This window comes from Penicillium alfredii (assembly GCF_028826965.1).
Source record: "Penicillium alfredii strain IBT 34128 chromosome Unknown utg000007l_segment0_segment0, whole genome shotgun sequence".
Taxonomy (NCBI): Eukaryota; Fungi; Ascomycota; class Eurotiomycetes; order Eurotiales; family Aspergillaceae; genus Penicillium; species Penicillium alfredii.
In genome coordinates, this window is record NW_026622704.1 from 364038 (window position 1) to 382761 (window position 18724).

At 49.3% G+C, this 18724-nt stretch overlaps 8 protein-coding genes across 8 annotated transcripts; 3 read left to right on the plus strand and 5 right to left on the minus strand.

Moving 5' to 3' along the window:
• Positions 1–813: 813 nt before the first annotated feature.
• NUU61_004806 (uncharacterized protein) lies at positions 814–1932 on the plus strand (the record flags this gene model as incomplete). The annotated part of the gene is made up of 4 exons (XM_056655388.1): positions 814–1181; positions 1310–1413; positions 1465–1583; positions 1768–1932. 4 exons carry the CDS (start codon positions 814–816, stop codon positions 1930–1932), a joined length of 756 nt encoding a protein of 251 aa, XP_056511001.1.
• A 360-nt stretch (positions 1933–2292) lies between these two features.
• NUU61_004807 (uncharacterized protein) lies at positions 2293–2595 on the minus strand (the record flags this gene model as incomplete). Its single annotated transcript, XM_056655389.1, has 2 exons — positions 2293–2523; positions 2548–2595. The coding sequence occupies 2 exons, from the start codon at positions 2593–2595 to the stop codon at positions 2293–2295; spliced, it is 279 nt and encodes a 92-aa protein (XP_056511002.1).
• Positions 2596–2935: 340 nt separating this feature from the next.
• Positions 2936–4092, minus strand: NUU61_004808 (uncharacterized protein; the record flags this gene model as incomplete). Its single annotated transcript, XM_056655390.1, has 3 exons — positions 2936–3166; positions 3220–3948; positions 4015–4092. 3 exons carry the CDS (start codon positions 4090–4092, stop codon positions 2936–2938), a joined length of 1038 nt encoding a protein of 345 aa, XP_056511003.1.
• Positions 4093–4544: 452 nt separating this feature from the next.
• NUU61_004809 (uncharacterized protein) lies at positions 4545–6512 on the plus strand (the record flags this gene model as incomplete). Its single annotated transcript, XM_056655391.1, has 5 exons — positions 4545–5542; positions 5598–5694; positions 5752–6005; positions 6058–6398; positions 6451–6512. The coding sequence occupies 5 exons, from the start codon at positions 4545–4547 to the stop codon at positions 6510–6512; spliced, it is 1752 nt and encodes a 583-aa protein (XP_056511004.1).
• A 1407-nt stretch (positions 6513–7919) lies between these two features.
• NUU61_004810 (erg24 C-14 sterol reductase) lies at positions 7920–9514 on the plus strand (the record flags this gene model as incomplete). Its single annotated transcript, XM_056655392.1, has 3 exons — positions 7920–8002; positions 8054–8358; positions 8409–9514. 3 exons carry the CDS (start codon positions 7920–7922, stop codon positions 9512–9514), a joined length of 1494 nt encoding a protein of 497 aa, XP_056511005.1.
• A 3330-nt stretch (positions 9515–12844) lies between these two features.
• NUU61_004811 (uncharacterized protein) lies at positions 12845–13312 on the minus strand (the record flags this gene model as incomplete). Its single annotated transcript, XM_056655393.1, is given in 3 exon segments — positions 12845–13069; positions 13089–13159; positions 13177–13312. The coding sequence occupies 3 exon segments, from the start codon at positions 13310–13312 to the stop codon at positions 12845–12847; spliced, it is 432 nt and encodes a 143-aa protein (XP_056511006.1).
• Positions 13313–13380: 68 nt separating this feature from the next.
• On the minus strand, positions 13381–13934 carry NUU61_004812 (uncharacterized protein; the record flags this gene model as incomplete). The annotated part of the gene is made up of 3 exons (XM_056655394.1): positions 13381–13443; positions 13493–13697; positions 13756–13934. 3 exons carry the CDS (start codon positions 13932–13934, stop codon positions 13381–13383), a joined length of 447 nt encoding a protein of 148 aa, XP_056511007.1.
• A 699-nt stretch (positions 13935–14633) lies between these two features.
• Positions 14634–17554, minus strand: NUU61_004813 (Aim21 family protein; the record flags this gene model as incomplete). Its single annotated transcript, XM_056655395.1, has 2 exons — positions 14634–16585; positions 16639–17554. The coding sequence occupies 2 exons, from the start codon at positions 17552–17554 to the stop codon at positions 14634–14636; spliced, it is 2868 nt and encodes a 955-aa protein (XP_056511008.1).
• Between the last annotated feature and the right edge of the window lie 1170 nt (positions 17555–18724).

Genomic DNA, 18724 nt, shown 5'->3' on the forward strand with positions numbered 1-18724 from the left:
AATGTAAACGGCGGACCTGTGAATTACCGCATGTGGTTAGTTTTGCTTTTTCGGTTTAGCTCCCCAATACAAGATACAATCACGTGATCACGGTTCGCTAAAACTAATAGAATAGTAGGTAGGCGACTTACCCACAGCCTCGCATTCCTTTTAATTGCGGAAATTGAATTTATGCCAAAGGGCTCTTTTTTTTTATGCTCGAATGCCGGAGAAAGTGGTCCGGGTGGAAATATAAGTAGTCGCTGTCTATTAAGCATTATTCAACGAGGTTTTTCCAATCTGAACTATACTAGCTTATTTTGTACCATTTTCGACTAGCCCGCATACTTTTGTCCTATTTTTAGTCACTTTGACTCTTTTTTGAGTGATTCAGAGAGCTTCATTTGTCACATTTTGACTTATTTTGTCCCAATTAGCTACGGATCGAGTCAATTTGTATTTTCGCCGTCGCTCAAAAGCTACTTCGCAGGTCAATATCGTCAACGATCCTCTGGTCAGACAGGCAAGCCCGTGCAGGCTGCAGCATTCAATTGGACCTAGAGAAAGCCCGTGCGGACTCTTCATTGCTATCCAGACAGTGGTCCCATAGAGCTAGATATCCTCCTCAATTCATGCAGACTACATCACGTATCTTTGTCACTTGAGTTGAGACATTGAGCGAGTTATAAATGAGGAGCAACCTCCTAGGTTATAAAAGATACCTTGTTTGATATCAAAATCTAACATTATCCATCTGTCATTAGCATCCATTAACTCGGAAACAGTACGCCGCCTGTTCAGAATAGTCCAGATATGCAAGCCTGGGAGCACAACATGGCATTAACGACTTCCTCTACCGATAACCAGGGGTTGACGCCCCCAGATAACCCGACGAAGGGAACGACTACATCTCAAGCTATTGCGAAGGATCTGAAGCATCTCTTTGGCATGCTTCTTGAAAAATTGCTTGGCCTTACCAATCAAGAACCCCCAAACACTCCTGTTTGCCGGGACCAGTCGCCCCCCGCGCTCGACCAGGTTCGGGAGGTTTTGGACTGTGTTTCAGCTGAACTTTCCGTGGCAACTAAGCCTGACAAGTCTTCTTCTACAAGCGATGAACGAGAGAATCTCCCTGGGCCAGATGAGTTTGACGTTAAAAAGCCCATCTGTACAACACCTGAGGACTTCCAATCATTTGAGAAGTTGGGCGTCTACATCCCGATTCAAGACAGTCAAGGAAACGTATTTCACTAGCTAAGCTCTGTGGCCCGGTCAACTCCCTTACTTCGGTCTCCTCTCACTTCCAAAAAGTTTTCTGATATGGAAATAGCTGGGATAAAGAAGCATGCAAATACAAGATCGCCGAACCCACCAAGAGCAGCGGCTGTCTGGACGACTGTGCTGAATATGCATTCGTTGTCCGTGAACGTGTTGGTATATAATGTCGTTACAAAATGACTGAATCCATACTAATGATATTATCAGACCGGAATTCCGAGGAGGTGACCCCATACATAGATATTAAATCTGAAGGCTTGCGCGACATCCTGCGAGGGGTACTGTACGATATCAAGGCCACCAGCCTGATGGAGGACAAGCCATCGGTAATTGAGATAGAGTATTATATCATGAAAGATTGCTGCTGACTTGAATTTAGATTGAACAAAACATCCTTGGGCTACGACATCGCGACAGGACTGCTTGGAGAAGGGCTACGACGTCACTATCGTCCAAAGATCAACTACCCACGCCATCTCCTCCAAGACCGTGACGGATACCCTGCTATAGTCTAGCTACTCGGAGAAAAGCTCCACAGATGCCGACGACGCCGATCTAGGCACATTCAGCCGGCCGACCACCGTGCTCAAGGCCCTACAAATCGAGACCATCAAGCATGTTACCGAGCACGACGCAGAAATTGTTCGTTCACTCTCCTCCCAACTCAGCAACTAGAGTCACTCAAGCCACGTAGAAAGTGGCTAGAAATGTCGCTTTCTGGCAGCGCAAGATGATTACTCATATGATATACAGCAAGAACAGTCTCACTACATCGCAATGACAAAATTAGCGCAGTGAAGTGAGCGCTCTATCACAAACATACACATGACTTGTGTTCATTCGGTATTGCCAGATCTCCCCAAGTCTCGGTCGGTCGACAACCAATTATCGCTCCTATCATGCTTGACGCCCTCTGTGACCACCTCGCCGAATAGCCTGGCCTATACGTCGAAGAGATGGCTATCTCCCTATGGGATGAGTTCAACATAGGGATTTTAGGGGCCCTAAAGACTCTAGTCTGTTAAAGGGTACAGTTTAGTGGGGTATGGTATGTACTCCTTCTTTCCTCTGGAGTAGAACCGGTGCCACCGCTGCCTCGGTCAGCACTTTCCAGGGAAGTACCAGCAGTGCTGTTGCCCCTGTCTTTACTGGTGCCGCCGGAAAGGCATCTGTCAAGTTCTCGACAACAATCGTAGCATTCGCCGTGGCCTTGGTGGCGTAATTTTGCTGGATGTTGATGGCTTGGTGTTTCCCTCTTCTTTTGAACTGAGTAAAATTAGAGAATCTTACCTGTTTACTTTCGTTGCCATGTACAATAGGCCCTTTTTCGTCATCCATAGATGCCGTGCAGCTTTTGGATTTTAATTGGGATCTCGAATGATGCTTTACAAATTCAAGAGGCGGTTCTTCCATATCTTCACAGGACGAGAAATTGTGATTTCATGATAATTTGGCCTCTGCTACATGTTGTACGTGATAGGATACTCGATCACGCAGAATAAGCCCCTCGGTTTATCACCGTCGCTTGCTTGGCTACGAGGCGTAGCGCAGCTTTGCGGATAGGGTTGATGGCCTTTCGGAGAGGGTTCCTCCCATGAATGTGAATAACTTCGTATTGATCTGGGTTCCGATCTTGCTATTTTCGATATTCATATATCACCACAGTCTCCATCCACTGCTAGTTATCGTACTTTGCAGTTTCAGTCTGGCACCAACTCCAAAACGCAGCAGCAGTTCCAGGTCCGCCTTCTTCTCGGCTTTTCATAGCTTCGAGCAGATCCTTTCTGGGGACAGAGATTCTTCCCCATGGGATGATATAAGATCCAGTTTGCTCGGCCTTTATCTCAGGTGACAGGCCCGCGAACAGTTCCGTGTAAGCTCCAAATCTAGGATGATGCAGCATCCAGGACTTTCAATGGGTATCAGTTCCACAATACTGATTTAATGAAAGGTAGAGCTCACAGTTAAAGAGTCAGTGATTCGAGACATATGTCGCTGCAGGGGACTCTTTAGGTTTCCTGGATTGAACGCCACGTGAACTACATCACGGGCTTTATCTCTCTTGGCGAATTCGGATGCCAAAAACAGGTTCCCAACTTTGCTCTGCGCGTACTTGTCTACCTGACTACCAGCCTTTTTGGACCATGTGATATTTTCCATATCAATCCCACCAGACGGGGCACCCAAATTGGTCACCAATGATCCAGCCCAAGCAACTCTGACTGACCCCTTGGGTGCTGTTTCGGCCGTTCGGGTGAGAATAGGGAGTAGTTTCTGGGTGAACAGAAAAGGACCTAGGCAATTGGTGCCAAGCTGTAGCTCATAGCCCTGTTTGCATTTTACTGTCAGACCCGGAGTCGATGTTTGGAGAGATGCGACAGAACTCGCCTGTTTTGTCTTGCTCCCTGCCGGTGGTACCATAACACCGGCATTATTCCACAGGACATCCAGCCGGGTCTCTTTGGACATGAACTCCTCGGCAGAGGCTTTGATACCAGTCAGATCATCCAAGTCTAGAGAAAGAAATTCGACCCGGCCTGTAGACCCTGGGTGCTCCGCTCGACACCACGTGAGAGTATCTTGAGCCTTTGCTTCGGACCGTGCGGCGATGTAGACAGTTCCGTTGTTGGAGAACAATATCTTGACGAGTTCGCGACCGACGCCAGAAGCTCCGCCAGTCACGATGAAAACCTACATAATAATTAACCAGCGCCTACAACTTGAGTTGTGTGACTATGACCAACTTTGCCACCTTACCTTTCCTGAAAGATCTCCGCATTCTTTTTCAGTGAAGACTGGCGAGGGAGGGAATGATTGGCTCCATATTGTACCCATGATAAAGATTGGCCGTTAAGAATTGTCCGAAGGTGATGATAATTTTCCAGCTGGAGAAGGACGGGCAGAACTTACTTCTTTATAGGAATGTGAAGCTTCAAAAGCGTCATGCAGAGGGCGGCAGTGGGGCCGCATGCGGCCCCACTGCCGCTGGAACGGTGATCTTCAGTATGGATGTCGGGATATGAAGTAACAACGGCCGAAATAATGATGGGCAGATATTGCCCATTAAAATTGAACAATGATGGGATTTATGGATAGGTTCTCCGATAGATTGGAGAATGAGAACGTCGAGAGCCGGGTTGTCCGTCTCACCAGGCTAGACAGTGCGCAGTCACATGACCCCCTTTGCCTGCAGTCGCAGCCTGAGGGCCAAGGCATGAAGATGGACTCCAACTCGTCCGAGGCTAAGCATTCCCCGCTTGGATCGCTCATTCGTTCAGACTTACTACATGTCGCACCTCACACGCCTAGCAACGAGAAAGTTACCAGTGTTTATGAGAAGTATAGTCGGGTCTGATGGACCGGTTTGCCGCACCCCCGCTGAACTGGCCGCCAAGGCATGCGATCGATGCAAAGAGAAGAAACGTCGGTGCGACAAGGGTCTACCGAGCTGTTCACTATGTTCGAGGCAAGCGGGCCCGAGATCCAGTAAAATCGTCCAACTTAGCTTGCTGATTCCTACATGTCTTATTAGACTGGTCCAGGCATGCAACTACTCTGAGCGCTCAGGAATTCCGCATGAAGACGAGATAAGACGTCTTCGCTCCAGAGTTCAAGATCTTGAGCAGATTGTTGCAAATTCCTCATCTGAGTCAACTTTGTCTCCAGAGGAAAATTTTAGTCAGATTGCTCTGGATAGCCAGCAGTCTCCTGACTTCTATATGCAAGCGACTTTCTTGGATCACGAGATCGCGCAACATTTAAAATATTCGGCGACCACTCTGGACTTTGCTATCCCTGAGTACATTTCAAAATTCCTGGGCGATCAAGATCAAATGGATGAGCTTGTCTCAACCTATCTTGGAAGCATTCATAAGTGGATGCCGATTATTAGCAGATTGAAGCTGACTCGAATGAGATCCGCTCAACCACAGCTAGCAGATCAAGCATTGCTGCTACTCTGCATGGAGCTGCTGTGCCATACTCCGACCTCGGCAAGAGCAGATACATCACCAATTTATGTTGCTGCAAAGCATTTTCTATCCAATCTACAAACCGCAGGATTCTTATCTCTGAGGACACTGCAAGCCGGCCTTCTCATTTCTGTCTACGAGATTGGCCATGCAATTTATCCTGCCGCATACGTGTCCGTTGGGACCTGTGCTCGCCAGGGTGTTGCGCTCGGGGCTCACCGTCATTCCTCCTCGCAAACGGCTCAGAACCCCCTTACATGGATTGATTGGGAGGAGAAGCAGAGAGTTTGGTGGCTTGTTTTGATACTTGACAGGTATTTTTTTGGTATTGTATCTGAGATCTTAAGTAACTAACTTCAGGTGTCTAAGGTTCGTTACTCTCGGACTAGATGAGCGGCCCTTATGCACACAGGAACCAAGCGCAATGTCATATATTCCTGCGGATGATACAGCTTGGGACAATGGGGTGAGCCCGAGGCACAGATTCTTTGCGAATTGTTTGATACACTAACCTAGTAACCAGGATATAAGACCTCCAGAGCGGGTGCTCGCCTCAACGCCACCTGATGTCAAACTCAGCCGGTTCGCAAGACTGGCACAATCAGCCAATCTGCTTGGGCGTGTAATACGACACTGCGACGATGGAAACCACGATGTTCAATTCGCAGCGACCGATTTCAACCTAATTTGCGGAGCCATCCAGTCACTCCTGGAGCTCATCTTGTCCGAATCTATAGGCGTGGACCTGGACTATACTTCTCTTGGACTCTGCTTCAGGTGATATCATCACATCCTTGGCAGTGCGACCTTGTGGCTTATCATATCCCAGTGCTTTGACGAAGATTGCCAGCCATCATTCATGCGACTCATTCTCCCAACATCCTGCTGAGTGGAGCCCAGAGTCGGCTAGTCTCATCCGTGGAACCACTCAACATGCCCTTCAAACATTAAAGGACACTACCGCTCGCCTTATTGAATTCGCTTCGGCTCTCGAGGAAGCTGCAAACATAAATATGGAATCTATTTCCCCCCTTGTTCTGCATTGTCTATATTACTGCGCGATCACATCTGCATGGCTGGCTAGCGAGTCCGCCGATGAACTATACATCAAGGGATTGTTAAGTTGTAAAAGAATTCTCGAAGCGATGGATAATAGATGGAAGCTTGCAGGTAAGTGAAGAGCTCCAATTCAGTTTGTCTTGGAAGCTGACGAATGATGCAGGAGCATATCTGAAGCTTATCCAGATGGTGGAAAACGACTTGATGAGTGGTAGCATGAGCTAAAGCAAAGACCAAGTGTACTAGGACGGCGCAATGGGTGGTTCTTCGGTTGATTGATAGCCCATCATCTCGACCCGCTATGACCTCTCATAAGAGTGGTGGTGGTTGCAGCAGCCTACTTGAATCAGTCCCTCCTGGAGTATAAGTTTTCAAGGACCAGTATGCAAACGATGCCGCCCTGGAATATATCGCGATCTCCATCCCAGTCTTGTTAAACCAAATTAACAGAAGCTATCCAACAGTCCCACTTCGAACATGAGTTTGCTTACCTCGTTGCGAACTCAAGCGGTCAGCCGTGGAATATCTCCGGTTAAGGGCCGGACAGCGCTGTTTTGACTTTTGTCGCTTTCAAATGGAGGACAGACCTCTAGCCGGTAGAAAGAAAGTGGCCATGGCGATCATGCCAGGTCGCTAAGCTTACAGGCTGAGTAAAAATGAAATTTATTAATACAAATAGATGTCGAGAAAAGGTGGGCATATTGATTACAGTGACATGGGATTGCCCAGGTTTGTCCCAGTGGGCGCTTTCTATTGTGTTTACACCGCCAAGGGACAGCTCAACCTGCTTTTTCCTGGTCCCCTCCGAGATTAGTCATGTTCACACCCGGACAAGTTTGTATGGGTACAGGCATAACAATTCAGACTACTCCCCATGGACCTGATTGGACGTACATTTCTGTTCCGACCAAATCAGTATCACCTATTTCTTTCAATTTAATTTGCTTTAGAACTTCATCTTGCATCAGACTATACCTATTATAGTAAGGCTGCCCCTGGCGCCGTGCTTGGCTGTATTCTGATACCGATGTAAATACTTACATAAAATAGCCCTTTGTATTGTCTCGTGTGGGTTGTTCGTTCTAGAAATTCCTCACTGGCAAACAAACCAGATATGCCAAGAAAAAGGGGCGGCTTGTTGTCTGACCACTTTGTCACTCACATTCCACCTGTAACGTAATCCACGGCCGAGCGGATAACCTACAGTTGAGATCCCCTCTATAGACAGTCTGTTCCTCGGTCCGTAAAGGAGACTAAGCTAATACATATGGGATTTCTTCAGGAACCACCCTATAGTGGCTACCCAAAAGTCTCCAACCAATCCCTGATCGAAGGTTGGTGTGGAGAATCAAAGGTCCCACCTCGGCCAGCAACCTTTCCGGCTCGGACCACCAGCTCGCCTTCGCGGAAGCTTCCCTAGACGGTCCTGCTGTCATCGCACCACCATTTATAGAACCCCGTAGTTCTCAAGCCATTGAGACTCCTCCAGCACTCGTTTTTTTTTTTCCTTGCCTCCTTTGTGGGTTCTCTGGTTAAGTGCGGCTGTGTGACAACTCTCGTCGCCCTTGCGTTGCCCCCACCGTGTTCTTTGCTCTCCTCGAGATATTACGCCTGATTACAAAGACACACAGCATGAAACTCAGAAAGGTTCCCAAAGCTGGCAAGGCACCAGTTAAATCAGTCCAGGAGAAGCTGGGCTATGGGTGTGGTAAGCCGTATGTGATCCCCTGGTCGCCTGCTTAATCCCTAAGATTAACATTCATCAGTCTCGGCGCATTTGGATTCATTGTCGGTCTCTCAACTCTTATCTATGCCTTCACTTTTCTCTGCAATGATGTGTCTGGCTGCCCTGCTCCGTCGCTGCTCGATCCATCCACATTATCCCTCGATACGTTAAAGGAGGACGTTAATTGGCCCCAAGGCGGTCTCAATGCTTTTTTTGACCTACAAGTAACACTGTGGGTGCTGAGCTATTACTTGCTCAGTCTGATCCTGTACGTGTTTCTACCTGGCAAGGTAGTTGAGGGCACAGAATTGGCCTGCAAAGGAAGGCTTCGCTACAAGTTCAACGGTATGAACCCATCGATGGTCTTCTTACAGTATCGCCTAATCCGGTTCTAGCTTTTTCTTCTGCCATTTGGATCCTCTCTGGTCTCGCTCTGGGCACATGTTTATACGGTGCTGATTTCGTTATATGGGTCTTTCTGTGGGACAACTACTTGCAGATTATCACGGCAAATTTGATCATCTGCATAGTCCTCGCAACTTTCGTTTATGCAAAAAGTTTCTCGGTCCCTGAGCCCGGTCAACCCAATCCCGAACTAAGAGAGTTGGCGCCGGGCGGCCACACTGGAAATGCTCTGTATGACTTTTTCATAGGCCGGGAGCTGAATCCGCGGATACAACTGCCGATCACTTTTGTCGATGAAGCCTCGCGAACGGTTGATATCAATGTATGGTGTGAGATGAGGCCGGGACTGCTTGGGTGGATTATATTGAACTTGTCCAACGTGGCTCGCCAATACAGAACATACGGCTATATCTCCAACTCTATCGCACTCTCGGCCGCATTCCAAACCTTCTATGTGCTGGATGCGCTATACATGGAACCAGCAGTGTTAACCACCATTGATGTGATTATGGATGGATTTGGCTATATGCTTTCATTTGGACACCTGGTATGGGTACCATTCATCTACAATCTTCAAACCAGATACCTTGCGGTTTTCCCATTGGAATTATGTTTGAAAGATATTATGTTAACTTTGACCATTACCGGTGTGGGATACTGGATCTTCCGCGGCGCCAACAATCAGAAGAACCGTTTCCGTACGGACCCCGACGGCCACCATGTGAAGCATATTCAATACATTCCGACATCGAGTGGCTCCAAGTTGATGATTTCCGGCTGGTGGGGATTAGCGCGCCATATCAACTACTTAGGTGACTGGCTAATGTCGTGGTCGTATTCATTGCCCACTGGACTTGCTGGCTATACCATGGTTGAAAGTATCAACAGCGCTGGCGACGTACAGAAACAGGCAATACAGACCCCTGAAGTCCGCGGGTGGGGGATTATTTTCACTTACTTCTTCATGATTTATTTCGGTGTTCTCCTCATCCACCGGGAGCGACGTGACGAAGAGAAGTGCAAGAGGAAATATGGCGCCGACTGGAAGCGCTATACATCTATTGTTCGCAGCCGTATCGTCCCCGGCATCTATTAGTTTACGAACCTGCTAGAAAATTCTAGGACGTTCGCTTTTTTGCCTCCTGGAAACCCCTCAAGTCGCGCCTTTTTAAAATTCTTTGCAGATTGATTATAGTTGTTATCTTCGGCTTTTCAGGCGGAGTTTTGCTGGCGGAAAGGCGCAAAGCAAATGTACATTTCACAGGATGCCACGGTTGTACTCCGTAGACGGTCCCTCGACCTCCTGATTCCTAGGATGCTTCGTAGGAACTATCAGCGACGATCCCTACGATCTATGATCAATTGCCCACCCGGACTCGCTGGTCTGTCCTGACTTGCCGCGGAGACCGAGCCACTCCAAGGTGGAGAAAGGAGTAGCATAATCGGTTCCCCAACTCAAGCAGACCCTCAGCTATCCGCACAATCTTGCTGGCATTCCACATTTTGATGGTCGTCGGGCTTAGTACTATTCGTATGATGCCCAGAGCTAATTTGCTCTCTCAGAGTTTGGTTTTGTGCTTCAAGCGCCCAAATGTATTCCCGTATTTCTCGCATTTGCTCTTTCAGCTCATTTTTTTCCTGCTGTACACGAAGCTCGAAGGTTATGCTGTCAGATTGAAGTTGGGAGATCTCGGAATAAACTTCATGAAAGATAAAATCGATATTCAACTTGGTTAAGGACGGAACTTCGGACATTCGAATGTTAGTGATCAGTCGCTCGGGCTAGCAGAATAATGACTCACTTTGGTGATGGCCTTGTATCGGTGCCGACGGATAGTAAATCCTTTGGGTTTGTCTTTGGCCTATTTCGCTTCAGGACTATCGTAGAAATCTGAGTTGGAAGGTCTTGGGATTCAACGGCTTCGGATGATTGGATACGAAAGACGAGCTCGAAGCAGCAGAATTCGATGATTAAGTAGTATGGTTTCTGAAGGGCATCCGCTGGCCATTTATAACCTTAATTGTGTCAATATACGTGGACCCACTGAGCACCGTGCAGCTGCTCCCGATATACATGAGCCTTTAGTCTAGACACATAAACTACCTCGTATAATAATATAGGATTTACCTTAATACCTCACCCATGACGTCTCAGCCTTGAAGATTCATCTTTTAATACCACGTCAGATCGAAAAAAAAAGATTATTATAGCCAGTTATGCGCTATCTGATTTTTGTCCCTGGGGTCTGTATCTTGTTTTCAACGTCCTGAGCTTCCTGGGTTGTCGCCTGTCCATCCAGCGAATGAATATGCTCTCTAATCGTATTCTAATGGCCCCCGGCAAGATGTTAGATGAGCAGCAAAATGCCGTCTCCGATAAAAAAAATAGTAATCAAGATGTTCAACATAGTTTTAGTCAGTTTCGCAAAGTTCGAGAAAGCCTCTCTTTGTATGCTCAGAAGATAAGTGCAATGCATATTGCTCTTGCTGAGCAGCCTCGCGAACGAGAGGTTCAAACGGTATTATTGGCTTAGTAGCTTTCACCGAAACTCTCCAGGAGGTGCAATTATCTGTATCAACATCATCGTGGATCAAATCCCACTGGATACGAACGTTTATGGACCCACCAGTTTCTGAAACGAGCATTTGGTTCAGCGTACCAGTAACTTGAGAATAGTCTAACCACAGGTTGTCGATAGGACTGCGAATACCGTGTGTGGGACTCTAGGTTTCCGAGAAACGAATCTTACCAGAAAAGACACCTAGAAAATCTCCTTCTTGCACGGGGATGATGGAACAGACGAGCAAAGAAATGTCGTCTTTAGGCAAGAGGAAGGTAAATAAAGACTTATCTCTACCAGACTCTGACACTAGTTGGTTATCGTAGGGTGCGTATACTATATCAGGAGAGAAAGTCTGCAAGCCAATTCCCTTGTAGCTTTCTTCGTTGGGGAAAGCCTATTTATTTCCGGCACAATTCCAACAGGACTCCTGAACTTTCAGCCTCTCAGTAACTTGAGGATTGTCAAGATCAGATACGCGCGCCAGGTCGCCTTTCCCGAGCCTGAGAATCCGCGTTTCTAGCTGTTCGATATAAGGTCTATACTGGGCCTCCCACTTCTTAATTATGACACAACTTGAGGTTGACATCGTATGAGTGTGCAGTGTAAGCATGGGCTAAGAACCCGGTGATCTCGCTAAAATGGGGGACATTGCGACACTCTTCCCAATTGCAACTGATTCCACCGCGTGCATAAACTAGGTGCATATCGATTAAATAACGACGAAGCGAATCCAGCCGATTTGAAGGAAACTTATGCGGAGGAAGGCTCGATGATGATTGACGCGATAGACCATAGCAAATGATGCAGACATCGGCTGCGCATTTCATGCTATCCTCCCTAGGGGACAGCGATGCTTCTGGCCGGTCAAGAAAACCATATTCATCGTCAATATTCCAATTAACTCGATTGCCTCGTCTGTTCGGTTCGCAAAGTTGCAAGAGTGCAACCATGTCTTTAGTAACCTGGATGCGTCGGGTAAGTAACTTATCATCGTCGAAGGTCTCTGTATCAGGCCCGTAAAAGTTCTCCACCAGAGGCATCATTAGAAGCTTCATCAGAATTGCCGAGGAGTTGCATGATCTGTCTATCAATCTCTAACACAAGGCGCATTGTGGAAATGGTCTTTCCTAGCTGCCTCTCGCGTGTCGGTTGCTAACCTCTTTCGAAGTTTAGAGATATCTTTTTTAACATTCTCGTGCTTTTGATAAAGGTGCGGAAAGGAAAGTCGGGCATTCTTAATAGTGCCGGCCAGGGATCGCATCTCTGCATAGAGCTCTCTCTTCTCTCGTCTTAGCTGCAGGATATCTGGATTTTGGCAAATGGCACGCTTGTGCGAATCGGTAAGCTTAGACGGGGCGTGAATATCCCTTTTCCTGAGCATGCTTCCGGCAAAACGTAGTAGGCCTTCCTGAGACGGTCGAAGAAGAACAACATGCTGTAGATCATATCCAATGAATTGCGATTGATAATGCTTTTCAAAGACGGCGTCGCCCGATTGACCAAGCACCCTTTGCCGTTCTTGGCTCGTGAAACTCCCTAAACGTTGCTAGTCAACCTCGGTGGGAAAAAGTCTCCGCCTTCCATGGCGATAATCAAATTCATCAATTCGGCGCACCAAACTTACTATTGACTTCATTTGCCGTCCAACGGCGAAAGTTGTAATGCCCTATATCGTCTTCAAATTTGGCGTCTCGGCCCAACTCTTTGAGGGCTTGCCGACTTGATTCATAAGTCATCGATAAAGACTTATGGAGTTCGTAACCGTACGGAGTGCGCTCAAAGCGTCGAAGAATGGGGGTGTTCAGAACTTGTGGTTTCTACCGAAGAGGAAGGGATGAACTGTGCTTAGGAACTCTCAGCCGCTAAATGAGCTCTGGCGTGAGCTCCGTATTGACAAAAGCCCCGTCAAGGAAAGCGAACGAGATTATCTGAGCGATCGGGCAATATGCCAGTTGGTAGTCACCGTGCATGAAAAACTTGGTTCTGAAAAGAAACATAAGCGTCAGGTCAATTGATATGTAAGTTTGCGGTACAGTTGCCTCCTTACCCATCGGCGCCTTCCGGCCGACCCTTAAGATTGCGAAACTCTATTATGGCACAGAGAACGTCACGTTTGCTTTGAGGATCTTTTAGGTAGAAAAGTTTAATATCACGATAGCAGACTGAGTCCGGAAGATCTTTCAATGAAATATACTTTCAAACGTGTGGGTTCGTTTGCGTTTGCCAAGGGAGGAATTGTCGGGCAGATAGGTATTTTGTGGAAGCAAGACACCGGGGCGAGTTCCGGTAATAGCAGACCATAGCTGCACTGTAGCAAATTGAACGATCATGTTCCCATGACGAAAAAACCTCGAATGGACCCAGTGATGACGGTAGATCGCACAGAAGACCTCTACGTCTAAAGTATTCTTGTCCTTCGTCGGGGAATCTTGCGCTCGGCCTGGAAGGGACCGTCTAAAAACTGTGCCACATTAGTCTAATCTCTCCACGCAGGGAAGGAATGCCCGTACTCGTCGCATCTGTGTATGGACATGTTCATTGACACGACGAGCAAACAATTCGAAATACTGGCAAAGTCGGCGCCAGTACTCATCGTAAGACTGCAGCCTCTTCTCTCGTGATGTTCTGAATATCCAGTCGAAAAAGTTCTTAAAGATCGCTTCATCCTCCAAAAGAAGAAAGTCCACATAGTCCGCCTTCGACTGAATGGAATACCTATTCTCGTGAGTTGACCCTACCCACGGTGCCTGATTCTGAGGATATCCACACTCACTTTCGCCAGTAGCGTTCGACAACGGCAATACCTAGCAAGGTTCTTGGCTTGAAGTTTGGCGGTAGCCATCCAGAACGATGGAAATGTTCCAGTCTGGCTCGAGTTTCCTCGCAAAGGATGGGGTCGGTCCAGTATTGGTGCTCATCTTCCTGAGCCGACCGAACGAGAACAGGAGCCATCGAGAAAAGCCAGGATGGATAACCGAGGTGAGGATCCGGAGTCACGGACAACAAGGTTGTCAAAGTCGATTTGAGGAGTGAGCTGGGTGATGAAGAGAGACTTTGAGTCACTGAGAGGGGAGGGAGGAAAGGGAACCATTTTATAGGCGCCCGGCGAGATGAGACGAAAAGAGAGGGCGCCTGGACGGGGCTGCAAAGGGGAGCCATTTTCGGCGTCGAATTCACAGGTCCTCATATTCTATTTGTAACGCTCTTGGTTGTTTTAACAATGACAATATCTAGAGGTAGGCTGATCTGATCTGATCTGGCTTCAAAGTTCAGCGAGATAGTTTACGAGGGGGATTATAGATTATATTCCTAAAGAGAGCCACATATATTGAGCTGTTGTGGGTGGGTGAGGTGTGAATACAAAACACAAAGGTGCAATTCTAGCATCGGAGCAGTGAATACTAGAACCACAAAGAGGCTTGAGAATCCGAAGATCAACCATTGATTAAACGAAACAGTATTGAAAGAAGAGGTGGGGGGGGCAAGTGTTATGATCCGGTTGTTGCGCTTCGGCGCTCATCCCCAATATCCGAGTTCGTCATGAGCAAAAAGCAAACATCATGAAGTGAAGAAAAGGTAGAAGAAAAAAAAAATGAAAAAAAGGCAGGGTAAGAAATAACAGAAACAAGTATCGGGCGACGCAGGCTAGCTCTAATTCTCTTGATCGTGGATCTGGCCATCCGATTGCCTCTTGCCATCAGCCGAGGCGGCCATGGTCTCGATAGCATCATCTAACTTGTCAGGGTCGGGAATGAATTCAAAGCCGGGCTGAGGAATACCAGCAGTCTCCGGTTTGGGTGATGGCCCAGACTCCTTGGGTTCAGTGGCAGACGCAGAATCAATACCCTCTGAGCTCTCGAGAGTCGAGGCCGGGGCAAGGGGAGACTCTTCCTGGGAGACAGTGACCGTGCTGGGAGAGGCGACGTCGTCAACAGCAGAAGATTCCAGGGTCGGATCGACGGGCTCGCCTGCAGTGTTCTTGGCAAGCGGAGACGCCATGGGCGGCTCGGAAGTTGGGGGAACCTGCGTCAGGACGGCAGAGGGCTGATCAGGCTTGGTGAGCACATCACCAGCACCGACGACCAAACCACCGTCTGTGCCAATCTGCCACACATCCCAGGTTTGGGTGATCTTAACCTCGGGGATGGACGGGAGCTTAGCTTTAGCGGGTTCCACGGCGGGCTTCCTTCGGGCTGGGCCACGGGCTCTCCCCTTGCGAGCATCGCTGAGAGGCTGCTTTTCGGCCGGCAGCTCGGGCTCCTTCTCCTGCTTGGGTTGCTGGGGGCCGAACTGCAGGCGCGAGTTCAGGTCGGTAAGGAATCCCGCCTTCAATGCGGCGATCTTGCTTCCGTTCGGGCGAGCCGGTACCGCGGGCTTCGCCTTGGGTACAGCCGGAGCCTCCTTCGATTCGACAGAAGGGGCTTGGGTCACATTATCCGCCGAGGGCTTGGAGCTCGGTCTAGCAGGCCGAATCGGGATCTGGGGCTTGGGTCTGCCGGGAATCACTGGCGGCTGGCGTTTCTCGGTCGGTGACGTGGACTGGGGCTGTTTCTGCGGGCGTGCCGGGAGAATGGGCTTCGTGGGTACTTCGGGGCTCTTGAGTTCCTCGGCTGCAGGCTCGACCGTGGTCACTAGTTGCTGACTATCGGGAGCATCCTCCCAGATATCACGGCTGGGGAACCGCTGCTTCGTGAGGTCTGGTCGCACAGGAGCCGTGGCTTTCTCACGGGCACCCTCGCCTTCCAGGATATGAGCGGCCACTTGGTGTGAGTCGACCTTATCTGTCTGCATCCTCCGTGCGGCCTCCTGCTCGGGTGTCTCAAATGTCTCAGCAGAGTCATGCTTGGGCAGGTCTGGGATGGTCACAGTAGCGTGGAGTTGCAGACTGTTCGGGGTATCTTCCCAAATATCTTCACTAGGGAAACGGTGCTTGAGTGTGTCGGGGCGTTTCTTGAAGCGATCGGCGGCCGAGACAGGAGGTTCCTTCTTTTCTTCCTCTGGAAACAATGGCTCGTACTCCTCCACATCCTCAAGAGGGGTGTGTATGTCTTCGCGCGGCTCCCGCGAGTCCCAGCGGGTCAGCAAAGGCCTAGCACCTTGAGCACTGGCGGAACGGCTGTTCGAGCGGCTATGTGAGACACTAGGAGTGCGACTGCGGTCCTCGTCAAAGCTCCCCCGGTGCTCAAAAGTCGGAGAGATGGCGGGGTGCAAATACGCCGACTCCGGACGCACTTCGTCGGCCGCCAGAATTGGTTCTTCCTCTTCGGGAGGCTCTTCGTCCTCGGGGGTATGTTCTTCGAGTGCTGGAGTCGGAGTAAATCCATCCGGGTGATGCAAATGATGAATCGGGTCATCAACATGAATCACCTCACCCTCATGGTGTCCATGTGAGCTGGTGCGGCCATGACGCAACGAGGAACCAGGTGCATCCTTCGGTTGTATTTCCGATGCAGGGAAGCTCATCTGTCGCAGGGGCGATTCCACTGCAGGCTGAGAAGTATGATGGCCATCCGGCGGCGGAGAAACCATCCGGTGCATATATTCGTCCGATGCAAGATAGCCGACCTCCTCCTCGGGAGTGCCCGTCATGGCAGGAGAAGTGCCTGGTGACATGTGAGTGGAGTGTCCAGAAAAATTATTACATCATGGTACTCACCAATTCCAGAGCCACTTGCGGCTGAGGTTCTGACGATTTTGTTCAGATCGTCACTGCTCAGAGCCCAATCAGGGCGGGGAGTGCCTACACCGGGGCCATACTGTCCCTCTTCCTTGGCATATTCGTCAGGGTGTTTCTCATACCAGGCCTTCTCAAACTGATCGGTGTGCTGCACACCGTGGCCATGCAGGCCATAGCTGCCCGGGGGCAAAGAGGAATCCCGAGCACTTCGGGTGCGGTTATGGTTGCGGCCCGGTCGCTGAGAGCCTTGGTCGAGATACGGGCTTGGCGAGGGCGCCTGGACATCGCCCGCATTGGGGTACATGGGGACTCGAAAGCCGTGGTCATCTCCAAGATGGGCAGAGAGTCGGCGGTCCGAAGCAGTCGAGTCGGCCCGCGAGCCACTGGCCCGAGAGTGCAGCGAGCGGCCGGGACGATCGTGCTCCTCATGAGCTGGGTAGCGATCCTGACCAAGGCCTGCTGCTGCGGCCTGCCGAGAATCCGTGCGGGTGACCGCCGCCACCTGGGCCTTTGCACTCGACGTCGGCAGAGACGGCCTCGGGGCATGGATCTTGAGTTCACTGTTGACATTGCGAGTCTCGGCCGGCGTCTGGTGATGGCTGTCGGACAGGTTCCCCACATCCAGATCCGCGTATTCAATGCCCTCCTCACCCAGGGACGGTATTGTGACACTCGGGGGCCGGGGTGGCGCATCATTCGAAACGGTCCGGGTCATGCTCGGCCCACTCCATTCATTGAATGGCGATGGGGCATAGCTGTCGCGCATTGGGGAACTTGATCGATCCGTTCCTCGGTTGTTTGGGCGTGGGGGGATCATGGGCATGTCTATCGATGAGGGCGGTTGGGGAGATCGAGCCGGTCGGGGGGGGATGACCGGAGCAGTTTGGGTTGACATGGTGGAGGTATTGAGGAAGCTATGAGGGGAACTGGTCAGCTGAAAAAATGACGCGAGACAAGACTTGGCCGGAGCAGTGGGCCGCCGACAGTCAGGCACGTCTGGGTATGCCTAGACAACGCAGAAGCAGGCACTCTGACGGTGACATGCATAACCAATGTACCACGGGCGGAACTGTCGGGGGCCTGCACCAGATCACAGCACACTTACCCAGATTGATCTGTTCAGCGTCAATTGGACAGAAGTAATACAAGAAAAAAAAAAAGGGGGGGGGCAGAGAATCCAAGAAATTGAAGCAATTCCAGAATGGAAGAGTCAGAACGAGGATGATGTAGCCCTTTCTGCCAGACCCACCTGTCCATGCCTGACATGAGTTACACTACTATAAGTGGATAATTACGGTTTATTACAGCGGTGTGACCATACACCACTGAGCCACTGCGTTACAGGCCCCGATGAGATCAGTTGGAGGGGATAATCCGCGCTGTTTCTCGGGGATCCAATAAGCAAATACCTTATTATTGATGGACTGGTCGAGATTCAATTAATGCCTCATACCTCAATTTCCGGCCATGGTCCTGGGATCCTTTGTATTTTTGCTTATCTTGGGAAAAACCGAAATAGATACTCGAAGAGAGAGAGATATTTTTAACCCTAAGAACCCTAAGTCTCGTTGATATCTTGATATCACCTTCCTCTATCTTGATAAGGCTCTTGCTTATTCACTGCCGCTGGATTGGCTGGTGGAGGCGGTGAGAGCTCTCCGCATTATATGCACGTTGCACTTATCCTGACTAGAGTATAGTATAGGTACTAGTAGACTAGGAAAACTTTGTTAGTAGACCCCCGTGAGCAGACCTAAAAGAAGATCCACTCTGGCCGGTGCTGACCGCTACGTAAATAACCGCCGCAGAGAATCAATTTGCGGGGTAAACCTCAGATTGTCATGCTAGTGTGTATGCGTGAACCGATAGTCCTTGGCCTCTAGGATGTCTTTCTTTAAATAATTTATGGCTAATAGAGGTCATCATTTCTCATTATGTACTGATTGGAAAGTGATCTCTACGTCAAGACAGCATCCCAGCATAGACCAAGTATATACTTGCCCTTAGGTGTCTACACTAAACAGCCTGTTTACTCAGGCCACACTTGACTGGTATATCAGGGCCT